Source organism: Papio anubis, chromosome 12 (assembly GCF_008728515.1).
Source record: "Papio anubis isolate 15944 chromosome 12, Panubis1.0, whole genome shotgun sequence".
NCBI lineage: Eukaryota > Metazoa > Chordata > Mammalia > Primates > Cercopithecidae > Papio > Papio anubis.
This window is the reverse complement of record NC_044987.1, coordinates 10,143,968-10,169,638: the sequence shown is the minus strand read 5'-3', so window position 1 is coordinate 10,169,638 and position 25,671 is coordinate 10,143,968. Positions and strand designations below refer to the sequence as shown.

The 25,671-nt window shown below is 38.9% G+C and overlaps 2 protein-coding genes across 2 annotated transcripts in view; one reads left to right on the top strand and one right to left on the bottom strand.

Moving 5' to 3' along the window:
- SIAE (sialic acid acetylesterase) overlaps nt 1-2,479 on the bottom strand; it is a 38,035-nt gene extending 35,556 nt beyond the window's left edge. Inside the window, exon 1 of the mRNA XM_003910886.4 lies at nt 2,225-2,479. Within this exon, the coding sequence (XP_003910935.1) occupies nt 2,225-2,291 (67 nt within the window). The 5' untranslated portion in view covers nt 2,292-2,479. The remainder of the gene's footprint in view (nt 1-2,224) is intronic.
- On the top strand, nt 2,398-24,998 carry SPA17 (sperm autoantigenic protein 17). Its single transcript, XM_009187561.3, has 5 exons — nt 2,398-2,555; nt 3,856-4,036; nt 10,705-10,775; nt 20,975-21,061; nt 24,508-24,998. The coding sequence occupies exons 2-5, from the start codon at nt 3,883-3,885 to the stop codon at nt 24,685-24,687; spliced, it is 492 nt and encodes a 163-aa protein (XP_009185825.1). The 5' UTR covers nt 2,398-2,555; nt 3,856-3,882; the 3' UTR covers nt 24,688-24,998.
- Nucleotides 24,999-25,671: the final 673 nt, after the last annotated feature.

Genomic DNA, 25,671 nt, shown 5'->3' with positions numbered 1-25,671 from the left:
TGTGGCAGGCACAGTGCTAAACATACCACAAACATTAATGTCCTTTGGTCTCAAATAACATAGTTTATGACGAAGTTAGAAAACAAGTCACTTGATTCCAAACTTGAAATTCCCTTTTTGCCGAAGTTAGATACTTGCGGCAAACCAAAGAAAAAATCATATTCCTTGTCTTTGTAAAGTTTAAATTCTAAGCTCATTAGAGTAGACAGTGGAACATCAAGGAATTGTACAATGGACAAAAAAAAAGAGAGAGAATGAGAAAGAGAGCAAGGCTAGTCATTCCTTGTGTCAAACACAAGACACATACAGTTAACATTTGATTTTGTTTGTTTGTTTGTTTTTTTGAGACAGAGTCTTGCTCTGTCACCCAGGCTGGAGTGCAGTGGTGCGATCTCAGCTCACTGCAACCTCCGCCTCCAGGGTTCAAGTGATTCTCCTGCCTCAGCCTCCCGAGTAGCTGGGATTACAGGCATGTGCCACCACACATGGTTAATTTTTTTTTTGTATCTTTAGTAGAGATGGGGTTTCACCATGTTGGCCAGGCTGGTCTCGAACTCCTGACCTCATGATCCGCCTGCTTTGGCCTCCCAAAGTGCTGGGATTACAGGTGTGAGCCACCATTCCTGGCCAATTTTTCTGTATTTTTAGTAGAGACGAGGTTTCGCCATGTTGGCCAGGCTGGTCTTGAACTTCCGACTCTAAGTGATCTGCCCACCTCAGCCTCCCAAAGTGCTGGGATTAAAAGTGTGAGCCAACATTTGGATTTTTTAGGTCTTCAGTTTTTTCCTTCATTTGGGGCTGGAGTAGAAAAACAGGAATGAGTGTTATGGGGAAAAGACCATCATTAAAAGTGGAATAACACAATTAGGACAGTGGTTGCCTCTGGTGAGGAGTTCCGGAGGCACTGACAAGGAGCACAATGCCAGGCTCAATAGACTGGCAGTGTTCTAGTTCTAAGTTGGGTGCTGATCTCATGGGTGTTCATTTTATTGTGTTATTGCTACATATAATTTTGTACATCTCAAGTATTACATGGTAAACATGGGCACAGGGAGAATGATTTAAAGGAAAAATGTCAGAATATGCAACCAAGTAGAGTACTAATGAATGAAAAATGTGATCAATGTTAATGAAGGTTATGTAACAATACGACCCAAAGGAGGATAAAATACTGACACTAAAATAAACAGCCTTTAACTGAAAATCTAATAAAACATCTTCTCCCTACCTCATAAGATGGATCTCAAAGGTCACTGAGTAGAAATAAGAGTCAGGAAATGGCATACAGAGTGCTAGCATTTTGCACTTTTGTTAGACTCTAAACAATCATTTATGGCCTGCAGTTTGTCTGAATCTAGGTACTTTTCCGGCTGTCAGGTAGAGCAGCGTTCATTTTTCTGCACGCTGTTCTCCTGCCCAAACTTTCATTTCTTAACAGGGATCGCTGGGGTCCACGCTTTGAGAGTTTTTAAAAAGAAAGGAAGAAATCCAACATTATTATCACTTTGCATTATCAGACAGACTGTACCTTCTGCTTTCTCCATACTGTGACCCAGTATCCAGCCTAGGGTATTCGAATGGCAAGATCAAGATCTGACCTGCACAACAGCCAAAGCGAGCCAGCAGCCTCCCTTATGCCACTCACATTATCTCACCACCAATATCTGTAAGCTGCACCAGAAATCAAAACTGAGCCTTAAATAGTCTGAGCTAGTGAGGGGGTTGTATTTCTTAGCCCTAATAACCACTTAAACGAGTAAAATTTAATTCCCCTAAGGAACCCCACCTGAAGCAAACCCTCCCCAAGGGCACCACTGAGGGGGTAGCGCTGAAATGTTTTGGAAGATTCAGTCACCTGTTTCCAAATATTATCTAACTCGCTTCCCCTCCTTTCCTCCGAGCTCCCCTGCAGTTACTCCAGGACCCCGAAAGCCTCTTTCTGGGCACATTTGGGCCTCCCCACTGAGACAAACCGCACTTTCTTCCTGCGCACAGGCTGCCTGTTAGGAATGGTGAGTGGGGGTGGAGAAAGTGGAGAGGCCGGGGTTCAACCCAGCAGACCCCTGCAGACCGGGCCTAGGTCGGAGACGCGAGCACCTAGCCTAGCTAGGTTCCTTCGTCGACCTTGAGAAAGGGGCGCGGATCCGTGTCCCCCAGGGGACACGGGGTCTCGGAGCCCGCACAGGCTGAGGGGCAGGGGTCCGGCCGAGCCGGGCCGCCTCACCTGCACTTCGGTCGGCCCACAGGATTAATGGCAGCACCAGCCCGAGTACAAGCCCCGGCGCCACCATGCTTGCAAGGATCCGCCCGCCGCTCGGGACTGGGAAGGTGGGCTCCCGGCGGGGGCGGGGCCTGGGCAGGGGCGGGGCCTGGGCGGGGGTGAGGCCGGCTCCACCCTTTTGCAGTCCTCGGAGCCTCCCGCGACCTCAGGACTGGGTCGTGCGCTCCCCTTCTCGGCCGCCGTAGTTTTGTTTTTTTTTTTTTAAAGTAAAAACGGTTACCCAGCAACGAGAAAAACAACCGGAACCGGCGGCACCTGCTTGGAGAGAAAGGAGGTGAGGCCGCTTCCCCACTTCCTCTCTGACACCGAGACCTAGCCTTTTCCCTTCGTCTCTTGTACTCTCTCTGCATCCCAGACACATCCTCGGAGCCCTGGGCCATTTGGAGCCGAGGCAGCCCATTCTGCACGAATCTGAAATCCCAGGTCCTCAACGTCTGCCCCCCCGCCCGCCCTCCTCTGCCCACATTGGTTCAGAATCTCGCCAGCCCTTTTCACCACCCTAGAATGGTTCGATACCTCTATCTACTGCTCCCTCAGAAAAAGCAAAAGAGAGGAGTCAGGCGTGGTGGCGCGCGCCTGTAATCCCAACTGCTCGGGAGGCTGAGGCGGGAGCATCGCTGGAGCCCAGGAGTTCCAGGCCAGAGACACCGTCTCAAAGGAAAAAAAGAAAAAAGCGATGAAACGAGAACCCTCCATAGTCTCATCAAACCGCCTAGTTCTCCCAACCTGCACCCCTACCACGGCTTCCACCTCTATTCCGCATTGACGCACACTCTCACGTTAACAGGCCAGGTCTTTTCATACTCAGCCAGGTTAACAGGCCAGGTCTTTCCATACTCAGCAGCTCAGCCCACTGCTTAGCAGCTACCCTTAATCTGGCCCTTGTATTGCAAGACAGAAAGAGACAGCCTAGTCAAGAAGAAACCGGAAAATATAAGAATTCTAAAACTTTAGAGGCTGGGATTTCAAAATCCTGGCACACAGCCCCATCCCATCCCATCCCTCCCCTCCCTCACACGCACGCAGGCACAACCCCATTCCACAGTACAAAGGTGTTCGAAGCATTGTGGGCCATGCTTCAGAAGTGGCAGCAAAGGGAAAGGTTGTGCAACTTCTTCATTCAACAAATTAATTTCTAGAACCAGGACTAATTTCTACTCTTTAAAAAAAAAAAAAAATAGACCTCAAAGAGGGTCTTCTCAGCAATTGATAATGAATTCAATTTAAGTTTTTAACAATCATTCTCTCTAAATTCCTGTGTGATAGCAAAAATTACCCTTACCTTTTGAGAATACAAAGGGTAAAGAGAAAAAGTCATATTGAAAATTATGAGTTTTTTATAGGGTTTAAAAAAAATGATTTGGCCTAGTGAATGGGTCTGTATTTGTATTTTTCTAATCCATAATGGAGATTTCAAAACCCTTTGGAAGAAATAGATGGACTTGGGTTGTGTTAGAGAAAAAAGAATTCAAGTTAAAAAAATGTGGGTCTCAGAAATAATTTGTTGGCATAGTTGTGATTATAAAAGTAAAATCAGATAAATTTAAAGACAGTATTCTTTAATGAATCTTTAGGTTCCATAGGCAGTTCTTACCAAGAAGATGTCGATTCCATTCTCCAACACCCACTACCGAATTCCACAAGGATTTGGGAATCTTCTTGAAGGGCTGACACGCGAGATTCTGAGAGAGCAACCGGACAATATACCAGCTTTTGCAGCAGCCTATTTTGAGAGCCTTCTAGAGAAAAGAGAGAGTAAGCTTTCTAAAATTAGTCATTTTTTAAAATAAGAAACTAAGCATTTGTTTATAGTAAAACTTGCTTAAGACCATCTCCATTCTGCAGAAAGCCTTTATGAGGCAGGGAGTTTCCGTTAACAGTTCTTGCTCTTTGAAACAGTCTGTACCTCTTTGATATGTTTTCTTAAATTCATTTCGTATTATCGAAGATTACCAGTTCATTATTCAGACCATCTTCATTGTATTTCTCATGGGCATGCAGTGTGGACGGTAACTGCAAAAGAACATACATTTCTTGGGAGAAATCAGTGGGGGAAAAAAAGATCATATAGTCTACCCTCGTCACGTTCCAGCACACTGTTCTTGTGCATCCCTGGCAGCTGACTATTATTCCTGAAATGAGTGTCTGTAGTTTCCTTTCAATTTTGATTCCTTCCATTTGTAAGTATTATAAGTGCTGCAAAAAGAATTCTGCACTCCTTAAATAAACTGATATTCACTGGGGTATATGAAACTGTTCTGCAATAACGGCACAGACAACCTGCTTTGAAAGGCGAACTACCAGCTTGGAAACGTAATTTATATTCTTTATGCTAAATTCCATCCTGCACAGAGACCCAGATCCCCACTAACAATAACTCTTTGGTTGAAAGCCAAAGCAAAATTCCTTCACTCCCATAATAAAATTTATAAATCCCCAACCTTGAAGGTTTATGACTGTCAGGACTTTACCAGTTTGGTACTAAAAACCCATCCTTAGCCAGGCATGGTGGTGCGCACCTTTAGTACCAGCTACTCAGGGGCTGAAGCAAGAGGATCACTTGAGCCCAGGGATTCAAGACAGTAGTGAGCTATGAGTAAACCTATGAATAGCCACTGCACTCCATCCTGGGCAACACAGTGAGTCCCCTTCCCCACTCCTGTGACCCCCGCCCCAACCCCCGGAAAGCCATTCTTGATTAGAATATCCATTTTGTGTAAATTCTTGTCATCATTACTTTTTATTACAGTATTCCAACGGAGTGGTAAAGGTGACTAGAAACAGGCACAAGCAAACAAACATTCAATTGTAATCATTTTATAGTGGAAGAAAACCTGGCACAAGGGTGGAATTAAAACAACTCCCATACGCACTGCATAGCTCCACCCCTTGCTTTTTATGCCCTGCCCTCACAGAGCTCAAAATCTCTGCCAATTTCCTGAATGTTGCTGGTCTTTTCCATATCCGGTCAGTGGGAATATTTGTTGCACAATCTGAAACTTTAAATATTTTCCACTGAGCACATTTGATAAACTATATGTAGAAGAGGAAAGTTATTAAGAGAAATCATTTGGCAATAGACTTGGGGGCCTATTTGAGGGCAGAGGTAGGAGGAGAGTGAGGATTGAAAAGCTACCTATCAGGCATTATGCTGATTACCTTGGTGACAAAATTGTCTCTACATCAAAGTCCCTTAACACAGAATTTAACCATGTAACAAATCTGCACATGTGTCCCTTGAACCTAAAATAAAATTTGGAAGGGGAAAAAATTATTTGGGAAAAGAGGTGAATTGTAATGAACATTAATTTTATTATAAGATTAACTACAAATTCATGCAGTAAAAGTCTTTAGTCATTTATTTAATTTTAGAACTCAGAAACATTCCATTATAAAAACATTTGCATCATTGTTACTGGATCACAATAATTAAAGCAAATAATGATTCAGATTAATGGTCTCAGGACACTAGCTCTCTAATAAACAATGAGTAAAACCATTTGAAAAAATTGTAAGCACCACACCCAATTCCACCCATGTCAACCAAAGGCAAATTATCCAGAAGATGTAAGTATCAGAATTCAGTCTCTTCAAAAAGGAAAAAAAAATAATCACTATGGACTTGTGGCTCAGTCTCCCACACAATGCAAGAATTCCCTCGCCAGCATTCATCATAGGTGGTTACTACTCTTAATTTTTATTTTTGTGACAGGAAACATGTTAGTATATGATTTAAATGGTATTTCAGGTCACTAGGAAAAAGGTGGACTTTTTATTATTTTAAGATAAAGAAGGAAAAAGATAAAATTGGATCAATTTCTTATATCATATACAAGGACAAATTCCAAATTAGTCAAGTATATAAATGTTTTTTAAAAGAAACCATACAGATACTAGAAGGAAACATGGATGAATTTCTCTATAAGAGAAGAAAAAATTTTGCTAGCTAAATTGCTTTAATTGCTTCAAAAATTCGGAAGCAATTAGAGAAAAGATTGTTATAAATTGACAACATAAAAGTAAACTTTTACATGAGAAAAAGCACTGTGAGGAAAACAAAACTGCAAAAGACAAAAAATATTTGCAATTTACATCCCAATGGGTTAATAGCCCTAATAAATAAATAGTTTGTAAAAACAGTATGTTACAGGCTTATAGAACCCAATAGAAAATATTGGCAAGAGATATGAGCAAACAATTCACACAAAAATGAACATAAATGGCACTTATGAAAAGATATTCAAACATCCATAGTAACAGAAGTCCAAATCAAAACTACACTGAGCTACCAATAACAACCCCTCCATTACATTGGCAAAGAGCCAACGTACTCTGTAGGCTGTGGGATAATATGCATTTATATACATTGCTGGTAGATAAGCAAAATGCCATAACTTCCAGGAGGGGAACTTAGCAATACCTACCAAAATTATATATGTATTTAACCTTTGACCCAGAAGTGCCACTTCTACACTTTTCAGTGCATCATCCTTTGTAGAAACAACCCAAATATCCATAGGAGGTTGAGTGAACAAACTATAATACATCTACACAACTGAGTTATATATATAGCTGTTTTCAAAAATGAGAAAGACCTCTTGATAATACTATGGATGATACTGTAGAGTGATTTTCAGGATATATTCAGTGAAAACAGCAAGATGGGGAAAAGTGTGCTTAGTGTGCTATCATTTTTTTAATACAAACGGGGGGTCTCACAATGTTGTCCAGGCTGGCCTCAAACTCCTGGGCTCAAGTGATGATCCTCCTGCCTCAGCCTCCCAAAGTGCTGGCATAACAGCTGTGAGAAACAACACCTGGCCAGTGTGCTATCATTTAACAAAAGAGATTGATATGAATATATATCTCTGTGTGTGTGTGTGTGTATGTGTGTGTGTGTGTGTGTGTGTATTTGCCACAGGGTTTGGCTCTGGCTCTGTCGCCCAGGCTGGAGTGCAGTGGTATAATTGTGGATCGTGGCTCCACTGCAACCTCCCAGGCTCAAGCAGTCGTCCCACTTCAGCCTCCCAAGTAGCTGGAACTACAGGCATGCACAGACGCGCTGGGCTAATTTTTGTTTTTTGTTTTTTGGTTTTTGGTTTTTGGTTTTGTTTTTTTTTTTTTTTTTTGGTAGAGACAGGGTTTTGCCATGTTGCCCAGGCTGGTCTTGAACTCCTGAGCTCAAGCATTTGCCAGCCTCTGCCTCCTAAAGTGCTGGGATTACAGGCATGAAGCACCATGCCCAGCTTTGTTTTTATTTTTAAATGGAAAAGTAAATCTTTAAAAACTTAACATTTACCTTTAGGAGAAAGTGAACAGGGTAGATTAGAGAGAACATTATAGAAAATATCTTGATTTTGGAATCATAAAAGTTTACATAGTTATAATTTTAAATTTAAAATTGTTAAGCTACTCGGGAGGCTGAGGCAGGGGAATGACTTGAACCTGGGAGGCAGAGGTTCCAGTGGGCCGAGATCGCACCACTGCACTCCAGCTTGGCGACAGAGCAAGACTCCGTCTCAAAATAAAAATTGAAAAAAAAAAAAAAGTAGTTTTTAATTTTTATTTATTTTGAGACGGAGTCTCCCTCTGTCGCCCAGGCTGGAGTGCAATAGCCCGATCTCGGCTCACTGCAAGCTCCGCCTCCTGGATTCACGCCATTCTCCTGCCTCAGCCTCCCGAGTAGCTGGGACTACAGGCACCTGTCACCACGCCCAGCTAATTTTTTTTTTTTTTTTTTTTTTTTGTATTTTTAGTAGAGATGGGTTTTCAGCATGTTAGACAGGATGGTCTCGATCTCCTGACCTCGTGATCCACCCCCCTCGGCCTCCTAAAGTGCTGGGATTACAGTCGTGAGCCACCACACCCGGCCAAGAAAAGCAGTTTCTAAAATGTAAAAGCAAAGTGAAACATATGAGCCTAACTAGTATAGATCGGGTGACATAACCACACAGAAAGGAATTATTTCAAGTGATATTAAAATGGAGCAATTTGACTGTACATGCCTAGTGCATATATCCTAAAAACAAAATAAACTTTAAAAAAAAAAAACCCTTAAGCTGCTTTCAGTAATCATTGTTAATCATATTATGGTATGGTTATTCTGAAATTGTATATTGAATTTATGTATTGTAGAACAAAGCAAGTAAGGAACTAAGCTAGTGTTATTAGGAATAAGATTTTTGGTGTAGGAAAAATAACATATAATTATGAAGATGAAAGAGGTTAATAAAATCCTGTAATCTTAAATTTGAGTTGAAAAATATCAGTGTAACCTCATGTTTTCTCTTTAAAAAATGAAAGAAGTATTTTCTAGCTCTGTACATTAAAGGCCTCAAAAGAATGACCAACCTAGTACCAGTGAGCACCCAGCTTCTAGGTTGTCATCTCTAAATACCATTCCCAGGAATGAGGGCTTCTTGGAGAACAAGCTAATTTCATGAACTTGGCAGGAAATACACAAGATTAGGCTGAACGTCTTGCCATACCAGAAAACAAGGAAGCTATCAAAGGTTGCTAGAGGTGTTTCCAAAGGACTCAGGAACATTTGAGCACCTGAATAAGCTACCACTAGACAAATGTTTAATAATTAGAGCATCAATAAGAATAATATGTGCATTGGATTGAAATGAATCCATTTTCCTAAACATTCATGAATTTGTGATGGTTAAAGAAAAAACTCATTGGTCATCTTGAGAGGATCCTAGGAATCCAACTGATTATTCTGAAAACTGATAAATAAAAGGAAAGAACTAAAGCTTTAACCTTTCTTTTCTGTAAGAACTGTTCTTCAGAGTAACCAAACAGTTGATGAGAAAAAGTTTTCTTTAATGAGTACTCCAGAAAATAAAAAAGTATTGATCAAATTAGAGCATTACCATTTCACATCCCCTAAAGAAATGATCTAAGCAAAGATCATCAGGGGGCCGATAAAAATTATAAAAAGAGTAACCAGACATTATAAATTTTATGACAGAATTACACAGCACTACCAATCAAGTATACTTGCAGAAAAAAAATCAAACCATCAAACCTGAATCAGATCAAATCTATACATCTAGCTGCCAGTCTACAGGAAATTCAAAGGCAGAAGAACTTGTTAAAAGCCACCATGGGGATAATCAGAAACATCTGAACTGTGAAAAACTCCAAAGAGAAAATGACCTAATTTCATCAACAAATAAATTGCAAGGAAAGAATAGGGACTGGGGGATCTTCCTTTAAAAGAAATTTAAAAGACATACAAAGGGTTGTGCATGCCCATTTTCAGGGTCCTGATTTGAACCAACAAATAAACAGACAATGGAAGAAATTTGGATAGTTGACTGAATAGTTGAGGATATTAGGGAATTGTTAATATTTTTAGTATTTTGAAGTATGATAATGGTGTTGTGGTTATATTTTAAGAGAGTATATATTGAGATACATTGTGAAATAAATAATTGTAGATAAAATAACAGGATGCAAGGGAGGGGTTGGGTTAAAAATAATCAGAAGAAAGTGCAGAAAAATAATTAGAAGAAAAGGTTATAAATAAAATAAATCATGGGTTGATCATTGAATCTAGACAATATGCTTATGGGAGTTTGTTATCTTATCTACTTTTTAGCTTTGAAATTTTTCATAACATGAAGTTAAAGAAAAAATTATTTAAAAATAAATACCTCTCCTTGTCTATGTCAACTGTCTACATAATATACTTCATTAAAAAAAATTTCTCCGGCCGGGCGCGGTGGCTCAAGCCTGTAATCCCAGCACTTTGGGAGGCCGAGATGGGCGGATCACAAGGTCAGGAGATCGAGACCATCCTGGCTAACACGGTGAAACCCCGTCTCTACTAAAAATACAAAAAACTAGCCGGGCGAGGTGGCAGGCGCCTGTAGTCCCAGCTACTCGGGAGGCTGAGGCAGGAGAATGGCGTGAACCCGGGAGGCGGAGCTTGCAGTGAGCTGAGATCCGGCCACTGTACTCCAGCCTGGGCGGCAGAGCAAGACTCCGTCTCAAAAAAAAAAAAAAAAAATTTCTCCCATCCTTCACTTTTCCAAACTTTCTGACAACTTAGCATTTAGTTTTATACATTTTTCTGTGTTTACTAATACATGTTCTAAGTGTCTACATTTATATTTAAGTACTGGCATTTGTTCTTTTTCCCTTTTTATTATAAATTCTATGAAGGCAGAAATTATGTTTTTAGTGCTTTTCTAAATATCTCCAAAGGCTCATCCAATGTTCAGTTGGTTATTATATATTTAATAATCACAGGTAATGTCTGCAGTGCTAGGCTATGTACAATGTCAATAAGATTTTGGACTGTCAGTAAAGAACCTATAATTTGAAACGAGAAACTTATATTTGTGTTACTATTCTACATTTACCTGAATGAATTCAAGTAAATCTGAAGTTACTATATTTTTATTATTTAGAAACCAACTTTGATCCAGCAGAATGGGGGAGTAAGGTAGAAGACCGCTTCTATAACAATCATGCATTCGAGGTATGGTCCTTTGAAGCTATTGGATTTGGCTATTTCTTCTCTCTGTCAACAGCTAGTGATTATTAGGCTATCCCCAGAATTGTGAGAATTATGTGAGGAGGCATCACAAATAGCTTATTAAATCTTTTTAATTGTGCTGGGATTTTTTGATGAGAATATTTTTCTAAAGTATCTGAGTCATGTACAGATATTTCACTTAAGTTTAACAATGAACACCAGGAAGAAGTTGCTTAAAAGTTATGAATAATTATTTCATCATTTATTCTTCAAATGTTTTCAGCATCACAGTGCTAAATAGCAGGTACTCCACAAATAATTACTGAATTAATAGATGATATTTCATAGACCAAAACACTATTAGTCCAATTATTTCATTATCATTGATATTATATCATTGATACAATAGACTGGTTAGAATTAAAGATGGTAACGGTATAGTTTTTTCAGAGTCTGAGCCTATCTTTCTCTTCAGCAGCTTTACAAAGACAGCTTTCTGAACCAAGTTTCGTCAAAAAAATTAAGGCCTAAATCAAAGGCACTAATTGCATGTAAGGAATCGGTGTCCTGCTTTGTATCTAGAATGGTTCTGGTTAGGTACCATCCTTGGGAGAATTGAGAAAAGAGCCACTCAAAATATTCTCTGTGTTCCATGGTTCAGATAATGAATGCTGGTTGAGAAAGGCTGTGTGGTATCAGCATTATTGGCATCAACTGGAAACTTGATAGAAATTCAGAGTCTCACAGGAAACATGAAAAACAAGGAAATATGACACCCCAGAATGAACACAACAATTCTCCAGCAATAGATCGTAACTGGAATGAAATTCTTAAAGTCTCAGATAAGGAAGTCAAAATACTGATTTTTAAATATGGTCAGTGAGGTGCAAGATAAATCTGAAAACCAATACAAAGAACTCCGTGAAACAATTCAGGATATGAATGAAAAATTTTACAAGGGGATAGATTTTTATTTTTAAAAAAACCCTAACATAAGTTCTGGAATTGAAGAATTTATTGAAGGAAATATAAAATACATTCAAAAGCTTTAATAATAGACTAGACTAGGTAGAACAAAAAATTTTTAGAACTTGATTACATGTCTGAAACAATCCAGTAAGACAAAAATAAAAAAGAATAAACAAAGCCTTTAAGACATTTGGGACAACATAAATCAGCTGAATATTTGAATTATTGGTATCCCCAAGGACAAAAAGATCAGAAGGCTTAGAAAACCTGTTTAATGCAATAATAGATGAAGGCATCGCAAGTTTAGCAAGAGATTTAAACATCTAGATATAGGAGGTGCAGTGATTCCCCAAACAAATACAATGCAAAAAAAAAAAAAGTTTTCACTACAGCACATTAGAATCAAACTATCTAAAGTCAAAGAGTGAATTCTAAAAACAGCAAGAGAAAAACATCTCATCAACTGTGAGGGAAACCCAATCAGACTAATAACCATACTTCTCAGCAGAAAGCTGACAGGCCAGGAGAGAATGGGATGAAAATTCAAAGAGCTGGAAGAAAACAACCATCAGCCAAGAATTCTATATCCAGCAAAATTAGCCTTCATAAATGAAGGAGAAATAAAGTATTTCCCAAACAAGCAAATGCTGAGGGCATTTGTCTGTACGAGGCTGACCCTACAAGAAGTCTTTGAGGAAATCCTAAACTTGGAAGCAAAAAGATGGCATTTAGCATCATGAAAACACATGAAAGTATGAAATTCACTGTTAAAGCGATCACACAAAGGAGGAACAGAAATGAATCAAATAGCACCACTACAGAATTCCACCAATCCACAGTGACAAACAGTAAGAGAAAAAGAAACAAATAATGTATAAAATAACCAGAAAGCAATTAACAATATGACAAAAGGAACAAAACTCTACATACCAATAATAACTTTAAACATATATGGATTAAATGTTCAACATAAAAGCTATAGACTGACTGAATGGATTTCTTTAAAAAAAAAACAAAATGATTCAACTAAATGCTGCTAATAAGAAACTCACCTTACCTGTAAAAACATATTGACTGAAAGTAAAGAGGTAGAAAAAGATATTCCATGCCAACAGAAACCAAAAGCAAGCAGAAATAGCTATAATTATATTAGGTAAAACAGACTTTAAGTCAAAAACAGTAAAAAACAACAACAAACAAGTTTATTTTATAATGATAAAGGGATCAATTCAGTAAGAGAATATAACAATTGTAAATATATATACACCCAGCACTGGAACAACCAGATTCATTAAAAAAAAATTACTATGTCTAAAGACAGAGGTAGACTACAATACAATAATAGTGAGGGGCTTCAACACCCCACTGAAAGCATTAGGCAAATTATCTAGACAGAAAATAAACAAAGTAACTGATATCATTTGACTATGTCCCCACCCAAATCTCATCTTGAATTGTAGTTCCCATAATCCCCACATGTTGTGGGAGGGATGCAGTGGGAGGTAATTGAATCATGGGGGGTGATGGTTTAATAAGGGGCTTTTCCCCCCTTTGCTCAGCTCTCATTCTCTCTCCTGCCACCCTATGAAGAGATGCCTTCCACCATGATTGTAAGTTTTCTGAGGCCTCCTCAGCCATGCAGAACTGTGAATCAATTAAACTTCTTTTCTTAATAAATTACCCAGTCTCAGGTATTTCTTCATAGCAGCATAAGAACAGACTAATATAGTGATTTTTTTTTGAGGCAAAGTCTCATTCTGTCACCCAGGCTGGAGTGCAATGGCACAATCTCAGCTCACTGCAACCCCCACCTCCTGGGTTCAAGTGATTGTCCTGCCTCAGCCTCCCAAGTACCTGGAATTACAGGTGCGTGCCACCACGCCCAGCTAATTTTTGTATTTTGTATTTTCACCATGTTGGCCAGGCTAGTCTCAGACTCCTGGGCTCAAGTGATCCATCCACCTCTGCTTCCCAAATTACTGGGATTACAGTCATGAACCACTGCTCCCAGCCTAATACAGTAAATTGGTACTGCAGAGAGTAAGGCACTGCTATAAAGATACCCAAAAATGTGGAAGTAACTTTGGAACTGGGTAACAGGCAGAGGTTGGAACCATTTGGAGGGCTCAGAAGACAGGAAGATGTTGGAAAGTTTGGAACTTCCTAAAGACTTGTTGAATAGCTTTGACCAAAATGCTGATAGTGATATGGACAACGAAGTCTAGGCTAAGGTAGTCTAAGATGGAGATGAGGAACTTGTTGAAAACTGGAGTAAAGGTCACTCTTACTATACAAAGAGACTGGCAGCATTTTGCCTCTTCCCTAAAGATCTGTGGAACTTTGAACTTGAGAGAGATAATTTACGGTATCTGGCGGAAGAAATTTCTAAGCAGCAAAGCATTCAAGAGGAAGTAGATCATAAAAGTTTGGAAAATTTGCAGCCTGATGACACAACAGAAAGCAAACCCCATTTTTCTGGGGAGAAATTCAAGCTGGCTGCAGAAATTTGCATAAGTAATGAGAAGCTAAATGTTAATCACCAAGACAATGGGGAAAATGTCTCTAGGGTATGTCAGAGACCTTCACAGCAACCTCCCATCACAATCCTGGAGGTGTAGAAGGGAAAAATGGTTTCCTGGGCCAGACCCAGGGCTCCCCTGCTCTATGTAGCCTCGGGACATGGTGCCCTGTGTCCCAGCTGCTTCAACTCCAGCCCTGGTTCAAAGGGGCCAATGTACAGTTCAGGCCATTGCTTCATAGGGTGCAAACTCCAAGCCTTGGTGGCTTACATGTGGTGTTGAGCCTGTGGGTCCACAGAAGTCAAGAATTGAAGTTTGGGAAACTCCACCTAGATTGCAGAGGATGCACCTGGATGTCCAGGCAGAAGTTTGCAGCAGGTTCAGAGCCCCCATGGAGAACCTCTACTAGGGTAGTGCAGAAGGGAAATGTGAGGTCGGAGCCCACACAGAGTCCCCATTGGGGCACTGCCTGGTGGAACTGTGAGAAGAGGGCCACTGTCCTCCAGATCCTAGAATGGTAGATCCACCAACAGCTTGCACTGTGCACATGGAAAAGCTGCATACACTCAATGCCAGCCCATGAAAGCAGCCAAGAAGGGAGCTTTACCCTGCAAAGCCACAGGGGTGGAGCTTCCCAAGGCCATGGGAGCCCACCTCTTGCATCAGCACACCATGGATATGAGACATGGACTCAAAGAAGATCATCTTGGAACTTTAAGGTTTAATGACTGCCCTGTTGGATTTCAGACCTACATGGGGCCTGTAGCACCGTTGTTTTGGCCAATTTCTCCCATTTGGGGCAGGTGTATTTACCCAATGCCTGTACTCCCATTGTATCTTGGAAGTAACTAACTTGCTTTTGATTTTATAAGCTCATAGGCATAAGGAACTTGCCTTGTCTCAAATAAGACTTTGAACTTGAACTTTTGGGTTAATGCTGGAATGAGTTAAGACTTTGGGGGACTGTTGAAAAGGCATGATTCTGTTTTGAAATGTAAGAGCATGAGATTTGGGAGGGGCCAGGGGCCAAATGATATACTTTGGCTGTGTCCTCACCCAAATCTCATCTTGAATTATAGTTCTCATAATTCCCATATATCATGGGAGGGATCTTGTGGAGGTAATGGAATCATGGGTTGGGGGGTGGTTTAATAAGGGGCTTTTCTGTCTTTGCCCTGCTCTCATTCTCTCTCTTGCCACCCTTTGAAGAGGTGCCTTCCGCCTTGATAGTAAGTTTCCTGAGGTCTCCCCAGCCATGCAGAACTGTGAGTCAATTAAACCTCTCTTCTTTATAAATTACCCAGTCTCAGGTATTTCTTCATAGCACTGTGAGAATGGATTGATACAATAGCATTGGACTGAAACCTGACTTTAAGCAAATGGACCTAACAGACATTTACAGAACATTCTACCCAACAACTGCAGAATATGTATTCTTTTCATCAGCACATGGAACATTGTCAAAGATTGACCATATTATGTTAGGGCACAAAACAAGTCTCAACAAATTTTAAAAAGTCAAAATAATATCAAGTATCTTGTCAGACCACAGTAGAATTAAACTAAAAATCAATACCAAGAGGAACTTTGGAAATGATACAAATACATGGAAATCAAACAACATGTCTCTGAATGTCTATTGGATTAAAAAAAACTTAAGACAGAAATTTTTAAAAACTGTTTGAAACAAATGAAAACTGGAAACACAACATATCCAAACCTATGGTATACAGAAAAAGTAGTGCTAAGAGAGAAGTTGATAGCAATAAATGCCTACATCAAAAATGCAGAAAGATTACAAATTAATAATCAAAGGATGAACCTCAAGCAACTTGAAAAGCAAGAACAAACCAAACAGTAGCAGAAGAGAGAACAAAGATCAGAGCAAAACTAAATTAAATAGAGACTAAAATAACAATACAAAGGATTAACAAAACAAAAACTTGGTTCATTGAAAAGATAAATAAAATTGATAAATGGCTAGCTAGACTAACCAAGAAGAGAGAAGACCCAAATAAACAAAATCAGAAATGAAAAAGAAGATATTACAACTGATAGCACAGAAATACAAATGGTCATCAGAGACCATTATGAACAATTATACACTCACAAACTAGAAAACGTAGAGGAAATAGATAATTTCCTGGAAATATACAACCTACCAAGATTGAACCAGGAAGAAATAGAAAACCTGAACAGACTAATAACAAGTAGCAAGATTGATTCAGTAATAAAAATCTCCCCCACCCCAACACCACCAAAAAAAAAAGCCTGGGACTGGATGGATTCACAGCCAAATTCTACCCAGTTGTGCATACAAAGGAAAACTAATACCAAGCCTCCTGAAACTATTCCAAAAAATTGAGAAGAACGGATTCTTCCTAACTCATTCTATGAAGCCAGTATCACCCTAATACCAAAACGAGACAAGGACCCAACAAAAACAGAAAACTACAGACAAATATTCCTGATGAACATAGATTCAAAAATCTTCAACAGAATACTAGCAAACAGAATCCAACAGCACATCAAAAAGGTAATACACCATGATAAAGTCAGTTTTAAACCAGGGATGCAAGGATGGTTCAACATATGCAAAGCAATAAATGTGATACATCACATCAACAAAATGAAAGACAAAAACCATATGCAGAAAAAGCATTTGATAAAATCCAACATCCCTTCATGATAAAAAACCTCAACAAACTAGGCAGAGAAGGAACATACCTCAAAACAATAAATGCCATATACAAAAATCCCACAGCTAATATTATACCGAATGGGAAAAAGTTGAAAGCAATCCCCCAAAGAACAGGAACAAGACAAGGATGCCCATTTTCACCCTTCCTATTCAACATGGTACTGGAAGTCCTAGCCAGAGCAATGAGGTAAGGGAAAGAAATAAAAAGCATCCGTACTGGAAAAGAGGAAGTCACATATCTCTGTTTGCTGATATATATATGTATATATATTTGGAGATGGGGTCTCATTCTGTCATCCAGGCTGGAGTGCCATGGTGTAATTATAGCTCACTGTAGCCTTGGCCTCCTGGGCTCAAGGGATCCTCCCATCTTAGCCTCCCAATTTGCTAGGACTACAAACACGTGCCACCACACTGAATAATGTTTTGTCTTTTGTAATGTTTTTGTCTTTTGGGCTTTTGCTATATTCAGGCAGGTCTCAAACTCCTGGCCTCAAGCGATCATCCTGCCTTGGCCTCCCAAAGTGCCGGGATTACAGACATGAGCCACCATGCCTGAATCCCAATATAATCTTATATCTAGAAAAATCTAAAGACTCCACAATAAAACTCTTAGATTTGTTAAATGAATTCAATAAAGTTACAGGATACAAAATCAATGCACAAAAATCAGTAGCATTTCCATACACTAATAACAGTCTAACTGAGAAAGGAATCAAGAAGGCAATTCCATTTATAATACCTTTAAAAAACACATAGGAGTAAATGTAACCAAGGAGGTGAAAAAACTGTACAAGAAAAACTACAGAACACTGATGAAACCAATTGAAGATGACACAAACAAATGGAAAAACATCACAGGCTCATGGATCAGAAGAATTAATAACTTTAAAATGATGATACTTCTCAAAACAATCTACAGATTCATTGCTATCCCTATCAAAGTACCAACTCACTTTTCACAGAATTGGGAAAAACAATCCTAAAATTCATATGGAACCAAAAAAGAGTCCAAATAGCCAAAGCAATCCTGAACAGGAAGAACAAAACTGGAAACATCACATTACCTGACTTCAAATGATATTATAGGTTGGTGCAAAAGTAATTGCCATTTTTGCTATTACTTTCAGTGGAAAAGACCCAATTACTTTTGCACCAACCTAATACAAGGCTATAGTAACCAAAACAGCACAGAACTGGTATAAAAACAGATACATAGATCAACGGAATAGAGGAGAGGAGCCAGAAATAAAGCCATGTACATATAGCCAACTGATCTTTAGCAAAGCTGATAAGAACATATATTGTGGAAAGGATATCATCCTCTTCAATAAATAGTGCTGGCAAAATTGGAGAGCCATATGTAGAAAAATGAAACTGGACCCCTATCTCCCATTGTACACAAAAATCAACTCATCATGGATTAAAGACTTAAACATAAGACCTAAAACTATAAAAATACTAGAAGAAAACCTAGGGGAAACTTTTCTGGATATTGGTCTAGGCAAAGAACGTATGACTAAGACCACAAAAGCACATGCAACAAAAACAAAAATAGACAAATGGGACTTAATTAAACTAAGAAGCTTCTGCACAGTAAAAGAAATAATCAACAGAGTGAAGACATAAGCTGTTGAATGGGAGAAAATATTTGCAAACTATTCATCCAACAAGGGACTAATATCCAAAATACACAAGGGAGTCCAACAATTCAACAACAACAAAAAATAAGTGATCCCATTAAAAAGTGGGCAAAGGGCTGGGAGTGGTGGTTCATGCCTGTAATCCTAGCACTTTGGGAGGCAAGGCAGGAAGATTGCTTGAGCCCGGGAGCTTGACATTAGCATGCGCAACATGTCAAAACCCATCTCTTCAAAAAATTAGCCAGATGTGGTGGTGTGCACCTGTAGGCCCCAGCTACTTGGGAGGCTAAGGTGAGAGGACCACTTGAGCCCACAGGCCAAGGCTGTAGTGCACTCCAGCCTGGGCAACAGAGTGAGGCTCTGTCTCAAAAAGAAAGAAAGAGAGAAAGAGAGAAAGAAAGAGAGAAAGAGAGAAAGAAAGGAGGGAGGGAGGGAGGGAGGGAGGAAGGGAGGAAAAAGTACTTGGAAAAGGATATGAATAGAGATTTTTTTAGAAGAAGACATACAGTGTCCAACAGGTATATTTTAAAATGCTCAAAATCACTAATCATCAGAGAAGTACAAATCAAAACTACAATAAGATATTATCTTACCCCACTCAGAATGACTATTATGAAAAAGACAATAACAGATACTGGCAAGGATGCAGAGAAAGGAGAACTCTCATACACTGTTGTCAGGAATGTAAATTAGTACAGCCTCTAACGAAAGCAGTATGGAGATTTCACAGATAACTGAAAATAGAATGACCATTCAGTCCAGCAATCTCTGTGCTAGATATCTACCCAAAGGAAAATAAATCAATACATCAAAAGATACCTTCATTTTTATGTTGTTTGCAACACCATTCACAACAGCAAAAATATGGAATCAACCTAAGTGTCTGTCCAATGGATGAATGAATAAGGAAAATATGGGATATATACACAATGGAATATGATTCAGCCATAATAAAGAATGAAGTCATGTCTTTTCTAGCAACGTGGATGAAACAGGAGGCCATTATCTTAAGTGAAACAAGCCAGGCACAGAAAGACATGTAGTGCTTGTTTTCATTCATAAGTGGGTGCTGAAAAAATGTGTTTAAATGGGCATAGACAGTGGAATGATAGATAATGGAGACTCAGAAGAGTGAGGAGTGGTGGGAGAAGGGACAATAATGAGAAATTGGTTAAAGGCTAAAACGTACATTATTTGGGTGACTGACACCCTAAAAGCCCTGACTTGATCACCAATCCACACATGTAACAAAATTGTACATGTACTCCATAAATGTGTACAAATATAAAAGAAAAAGAAGAAATTCAAAGTATTGGGCCCCACTCCAGGTCTACAAATCAGAAGTTACATTTTTAAGAGATCACCAGAATAATTCGTAGGTACATTAAAATTTGAGAACACTGCTCTAGACAACTGAGGTAGTACTATTAACCACAAAGCACAGCAGATATTAGAATTGAAAAGAATTAACAAAGTTCAAGTTTTGGTGGTGTTCTCCAGTAGATTTGGGGAATTTCCTGAAGAAGGAGTTGTCACTTATTACATGAGTTTGAAAGTGAAGTTCCATCCATTTGTGCCTGCAGATATGGGTGTGTTCTGTGTATTTCCATTTTACTAGATTCTCTGTGCTCATGTTTTAATTGTATTCATGTTTTATCGATATTAAAGGAATAATGTTGAAAAATGTTAAAATCCTTGCGTCACATAGCAATTTTGGGGTGTTTCTTTTTTTAATTTTAAAGGCTTTATTTGATTAACTTATACTTAAATTTTGGTTTTATGGGTTAAAGAAGCTCTTTCCATAGGTGTGAATTAGCAATGGAGGAAGACTTAAATAGCCACGTCAAAATAGGCAGAGGTGGTTTCTCCTTTTATATTTAAATCATAAAGCAAAACTCCACAGCAAAAGTTACTTCTTTGACTAGTTTTAATCCATAAATGTCACTAAAAAGTCAATTTGATGTCACATTCTGGAAGACAATGTCATTTATTTTATTCCTATTTTAGAAACTATTGGAACCTCTTTTTTATACTTTGTTCAGGATTCATTACATCATCTTACCAACTTTTAGTATAGGACAGTGGTTTATTTTTAACATAAAACAGTGGTACACACATTCCAAAAGCAATAGATCAAACATTTTTGCCAATTATTTGGTCTTTAATATTTGTTTATACATATTTCCTTAAGAGCTTTTATTATTTCTTCTTGTTTCCATGTATTTTCCTTATTAAAAGATAAATATGTAGTATTTAATTCCCCCTATTTCTCAGTAATTTAAAGTAATATTTCATTACTTCTAAGCAGTTTGATACAAGATTTTGTTATTTTGGAAACATTGCTGATTTGGCTCTCTTCTACCTGTCCAGGAGCAAGAACCACCTGAGAAAAGTGATCCTAAACAAGAAGAATCTCAGGTATCTGGGAAGGAGGAAGAGACATCAGTCACCATCTTAGTATGTAATATTTTTCATGTACTATTGGGTTCCTACAAAGAATGATATTGCCCAATTTAAAATTGAACTCTAAATATGAATGTCTGTTATCTTTATTGTCAAAATTATGATTTTACTTTTCCAGATAATTAACATCAGTGATAAACTAACTGGTAGATCATTTTCAGCCATGCCTCTTATGATCACAAACTCATTTTTCCCTTAAAAATTAAATCTTATTTTTCAAGATTGTTAATGGATGGAAAAATCTCCCTATGGGGAAGGGCAGACAGAACTCACAGCCCTAGTCATGATCCTTCAGATTCATCTTCCACTTTGGGAATTTTTCACTAATTGGTGTTGTCACCACTACACAATAGCAAATGTTCAGAGATAACAAAAGGAAAAATCACAGGGAATTACATACAGCCAAAATAATGGCTTTACAACAATGTGGCTTATTTGTCTTCCATGCATAACCCTCTACAAAAATGCCTTTGTGCCTGATGTACTACATCCAAGCAGTCAAGACATAGCAGAGGCCAGGTGCGGTGGCTCACGCCTGTAATCCCAGCACTTTGGGAGGCCAAGGTGGGCAGATCATGGTGAAACCCCATCTCTACTAAAAATACAAAAAAATTAGCTGACTGTGGAGGCGGGTGCCTGTAGTTCCAGCTACTTGGGAGGCTGAGGCAGGAGAATGACGTGAACCCAGGAGGCGGAGGTTGTAGTGAGCCAAGGTCACACCACTGCACTCCAGCCTGGGCAACAGTGCAAGACTCCTCAAAAAAAAAAAAAAAAAAAAAAAAAGGACATACCAAAAGGCCTATGTTCGGTAATGTCACTTTAATAACTTGAAGTCAGCAACAGTGAGAATATTAAGACCATGGCAAACACTGTAAATCAGGGTTTTGTTTCTTCTGGAGAGCCAGTTGTTAAAACACTTATCAGTACACCATTGTCTATATTCTTCATACTCCAGACTCTTGTGGACTAGGCCTCATAAGAAAGAAGAACTCACTCCCTACAATGTCGAAGTTCAAACTTCTGAGTTCCTTTTTACGTCTTAGGTCCCAGGTAGTTGCCCAAGAACTGGCAGCCAGAATGGATATCCCCTCAAGGAATACCCTACTTCCTACCTAGTGATGGATTGCTTTTCCCTGTAAGATTTACAGGTGGCCGGGCGCGGTGGCTCAAGCCTGTAATCCCAGCACTTTGGGAGGCCGAGACGGGCAGATCACGAGGTCAGGAGATCGAGACCATCCTGGCTAACTTGGTGAAACCCCGTCTCTACTAAAAAATACAAAAAACTAGCCGGGCGAGGCGGCGGGCACCTGTAGTCCCAGCTACTCAGGAGGCTGAGGCAGGAGAATGGCATAAACCCGGGAGGCTGAGCTTGCAGTGAGCTGAGATCAGGCCACTGCGCTCCAGCCTGGGCGACAGAGCGAGACTCAGTCTCAAAAAAAAAAAAAAAAAAAAAGATGTACAGGTTATTCAATTGTATTGTTTTCTGTTATATTCAATTATATTCAATTTCCATTGTATTCAATTATATTCAATTGTACTCTGAAGATTCATGCATTTTACTGTCTGTAAATTTATAGTTACAAACTTATAACCAATTTATTTTAAAAGAGGGTATGTGCCAAAGTTCAACCAACCATATTAAAACTGATATTATTGGACTAAATGGATTTTATTTATTTACTATTAGGTTGTACTGAAATAACATTAAGATATAACAGGAAGATTAACATTAACATGTAACAGGAAGTCAAGCAAGAAGGGAGTTTTATTTCCTTACATCTTTCATAGGTGCTCTTACACAGGTTTTCATGAGTTTGAGTAGGGATCTCATTGATTTCAAACTTGAGTGTATTTGTTTCCCTATATTAGGATGTCGTCTCGAAGAATTTTGTACCATTCTGTTTGCATTTAAAAGTTTAAGAGCTAGGCCGGGCGCGGTGGCTCAAGCTTGTAATCCCAGCACTTTGGGAGGCCGAGACGGGCGGATCACGAGGTCGGGAGATCGAGACCGTCCTGGCTAACACGGTGAAACCCCGTCTCTACTAAAAAATACAAAAAAAAAACCCAGCCGGGCGAGGTGGCGGGCGCCTGTAGTCCCAGCTACTCCGGAGGCTGAGGCAGGAGAATGGCGTGAACCCGGGAGGCGGAGCTTGCAGTGAGCTGAGATCCGGCCACTGCACTCCAGCCTGGGCGACAGAGCGAGACTCCGTCTCAAAAAAAAAACAAAAAACAAAAAAAAAAAAGTTTAAGAGCTAGATTTGTCTCATTGTTTATAATGGGGGGATAGGAGGCTTGAGCAACCCAAAGGTCCATTAATATGAGATTGAGTAAATATTAAATAAAAGTACATCAGTATAATATAATGATGTCATAAAAAAAGAATGAGCAGAGTTATACACTGACTAATAACACAGAAAAAGAGAACCAAGATATATCGTTACATGGAAAAAGTAGCTGCAGAACTCTGTGATTAGCATGATCGCATTTTTAAAATAAAAAGGCATATATATATATACACCCATATGAATATATTTGCATATAGAGAAATTTTGGAAGGATGTAGATACTCAACTCATAATAATGGGTATCTCCCAGGAGCAGGATTTGGATAGAGGGAGAAAATTATCACTGCTAGTGACATTTGAGTTTTTAAAGTGTATACATGTCATTTCTATAATTTTAAAAGATATATTAAAAGCTATATATTCAATTGTGCACTGAAGATTCATGCATTTTACTGTCTGTAAATTTAGAGCTAAAAATTTATACCCAATTTTTTTTAAAAGAGGGTATGTGCCATAGTTCAACCAACCATGTTAAAACTGACATTATTGGACTAAATAGATTTCTCTTTGGCACCTCACTTTAAATGTATGACTATGATTAGCTAATCATTGAGAAACTGAGAAGTTATTCTAATTCATTATATATAATTGTGATTATTTTGAAACATAACATTTACTATTCTTTCTCCTTAACATTTTTACTATGCCTCAAAGATTCTTTCTTGTCCCCCCAAACCCCCTAAAAAATGTTATTGCTCAGGAAACTTAAATAGACACTATTTTGGGGGAAAGAAAGTTGGCAATGATCTTTCGTTGCAGAGACATATTAAAAGATATGTCTTTTAATATCTATCTGTATTTTTCATACTCCAGACTCTTGTGGACTAGTCCTCATAGAAAGAAGAACTCACCCTCTACAATGTCGACGTTCAAACTTCCGAGTTCCTTTTTGTGTCTCAGGCGAACAAAATGTCTGCTATTTTGGCATTTGCTATTTGGTACATATACAATGTGACAATATATGAAATTCCCTCAGGAAGCAACAACTCTCAGATAGTCGCATCCCTAAATTGATTAAATTTGTTGCATTATTTTTATGGCATCAAAAATACGGCATGTTTAAAGAGTCTCTTACTTTTTCTCCTTTCGATGAAGGACTCTTCTGAGGAAGATAAGGAAAAAGAAGAGGTTGCTGCTGTCAAAATCCAAGCTGCCTTCCGGGGACACGTAGCCAGAGAGGAGGTAAAGAAAATGAAAACAGATAGTCTTCAAAATGAGGAAAAAGAGGAAAACAGTGAGGACACTGGTTTTACCTCCAGGACACATGAAAAATAATCCAAATCCATCAACCTTCTTGTTAATGTCATTTTTTCCTGAGGAAGGAAGATTTGATGTTGTGAAATAACATTCGTTGCTGTTGTGAAAATCCGTCATGAGCATTTGTTTAATAAGCATACCATTGAAACATGCCACTTGAAGATTTCTCTGAGATCATGAGTTTGTTTACACTTGTCTCAAGCCTATCTATAGAGACCCTTGGATTTAGAATTACAGAACAAAAGCATCTGAGATTACAGAGATCTCAGAGGTTATGTGTTTTAACCATTATCAAATGAATAAATCCTCTCTATCACATCCCCCAAAAATGTTCTTTAGCTCCTGTTTCACTCCTAGTGATAAAAAATTTCACTGCTTCTTAATGATAGTCTATTTAATTTTGGAATTTTTAGAAAGATAAGCTGGGACAAAAATCTGCCTCCTTCAGCCTGGCCCACATGGTGAAACCCCATGTCTACTAAAAATACAAAAATTTGCCAGGCATGGTGGCGCACACCTGTAATCCCACCTACTTGGGAGGCTGAGGCAGGAGAATTGCTTGAACCTGGGAAGTGGAGGTTGCAGTGAACCGAGATTGCACCACTGCACTCCAGCCTGGGCGACAGAGCAAGACTCCATCTCAAAAAAAAAAAAAAAAAAGAAACCCTGTCTCCTTGTAAGTTTAACCCACTGACTTTCATTTTTCATACATGTATTCAATCATTTATTGAAAATGTATTGAGCACTATTCATGTGCTGGGAATTAATAGTGAATATTTGTTCTTACACTCATGCAATTTACAATTCTTTATTGTTTTGCTCTCCAGAACCACACAGAACAAGACTAATAACATCATATTGGAAAAAGCAAAAGCTATCATATCATGCTGACTTCTTCAGTTAAAACTTCCCAAGTTTTTAAGTATACAAATGGTAATGCCTGTTTCACAAACTCAGAGGCTTTATCTCTTTTATGTTTTCAATGAACCATTCAAATCCCCA

Bases quoted from the DNA above. Each gene is read 5' to 3' on its own strand.
- SPA17 (XM_009187561.3), top strand. From the start codon at position 3,883: ATGTCGATTCCATTCTCCAACACCCACTACCGAATTCCACAAGGATTT. The intron at 10,776-20,974 runs GTATGGTCCTTT...CTACCTGTCCAG, and splicing joins ATAACAATCATGCATTCGAG to GAGCAAGAACCACCTGAGAA. The intron at 21,062-24,507 runs GTATGTAATATT...CTTTCGATGAAG, and splicing joins AGACATCAGTCACCATCTTA to GACTCTTCTGAGGAAGATAA.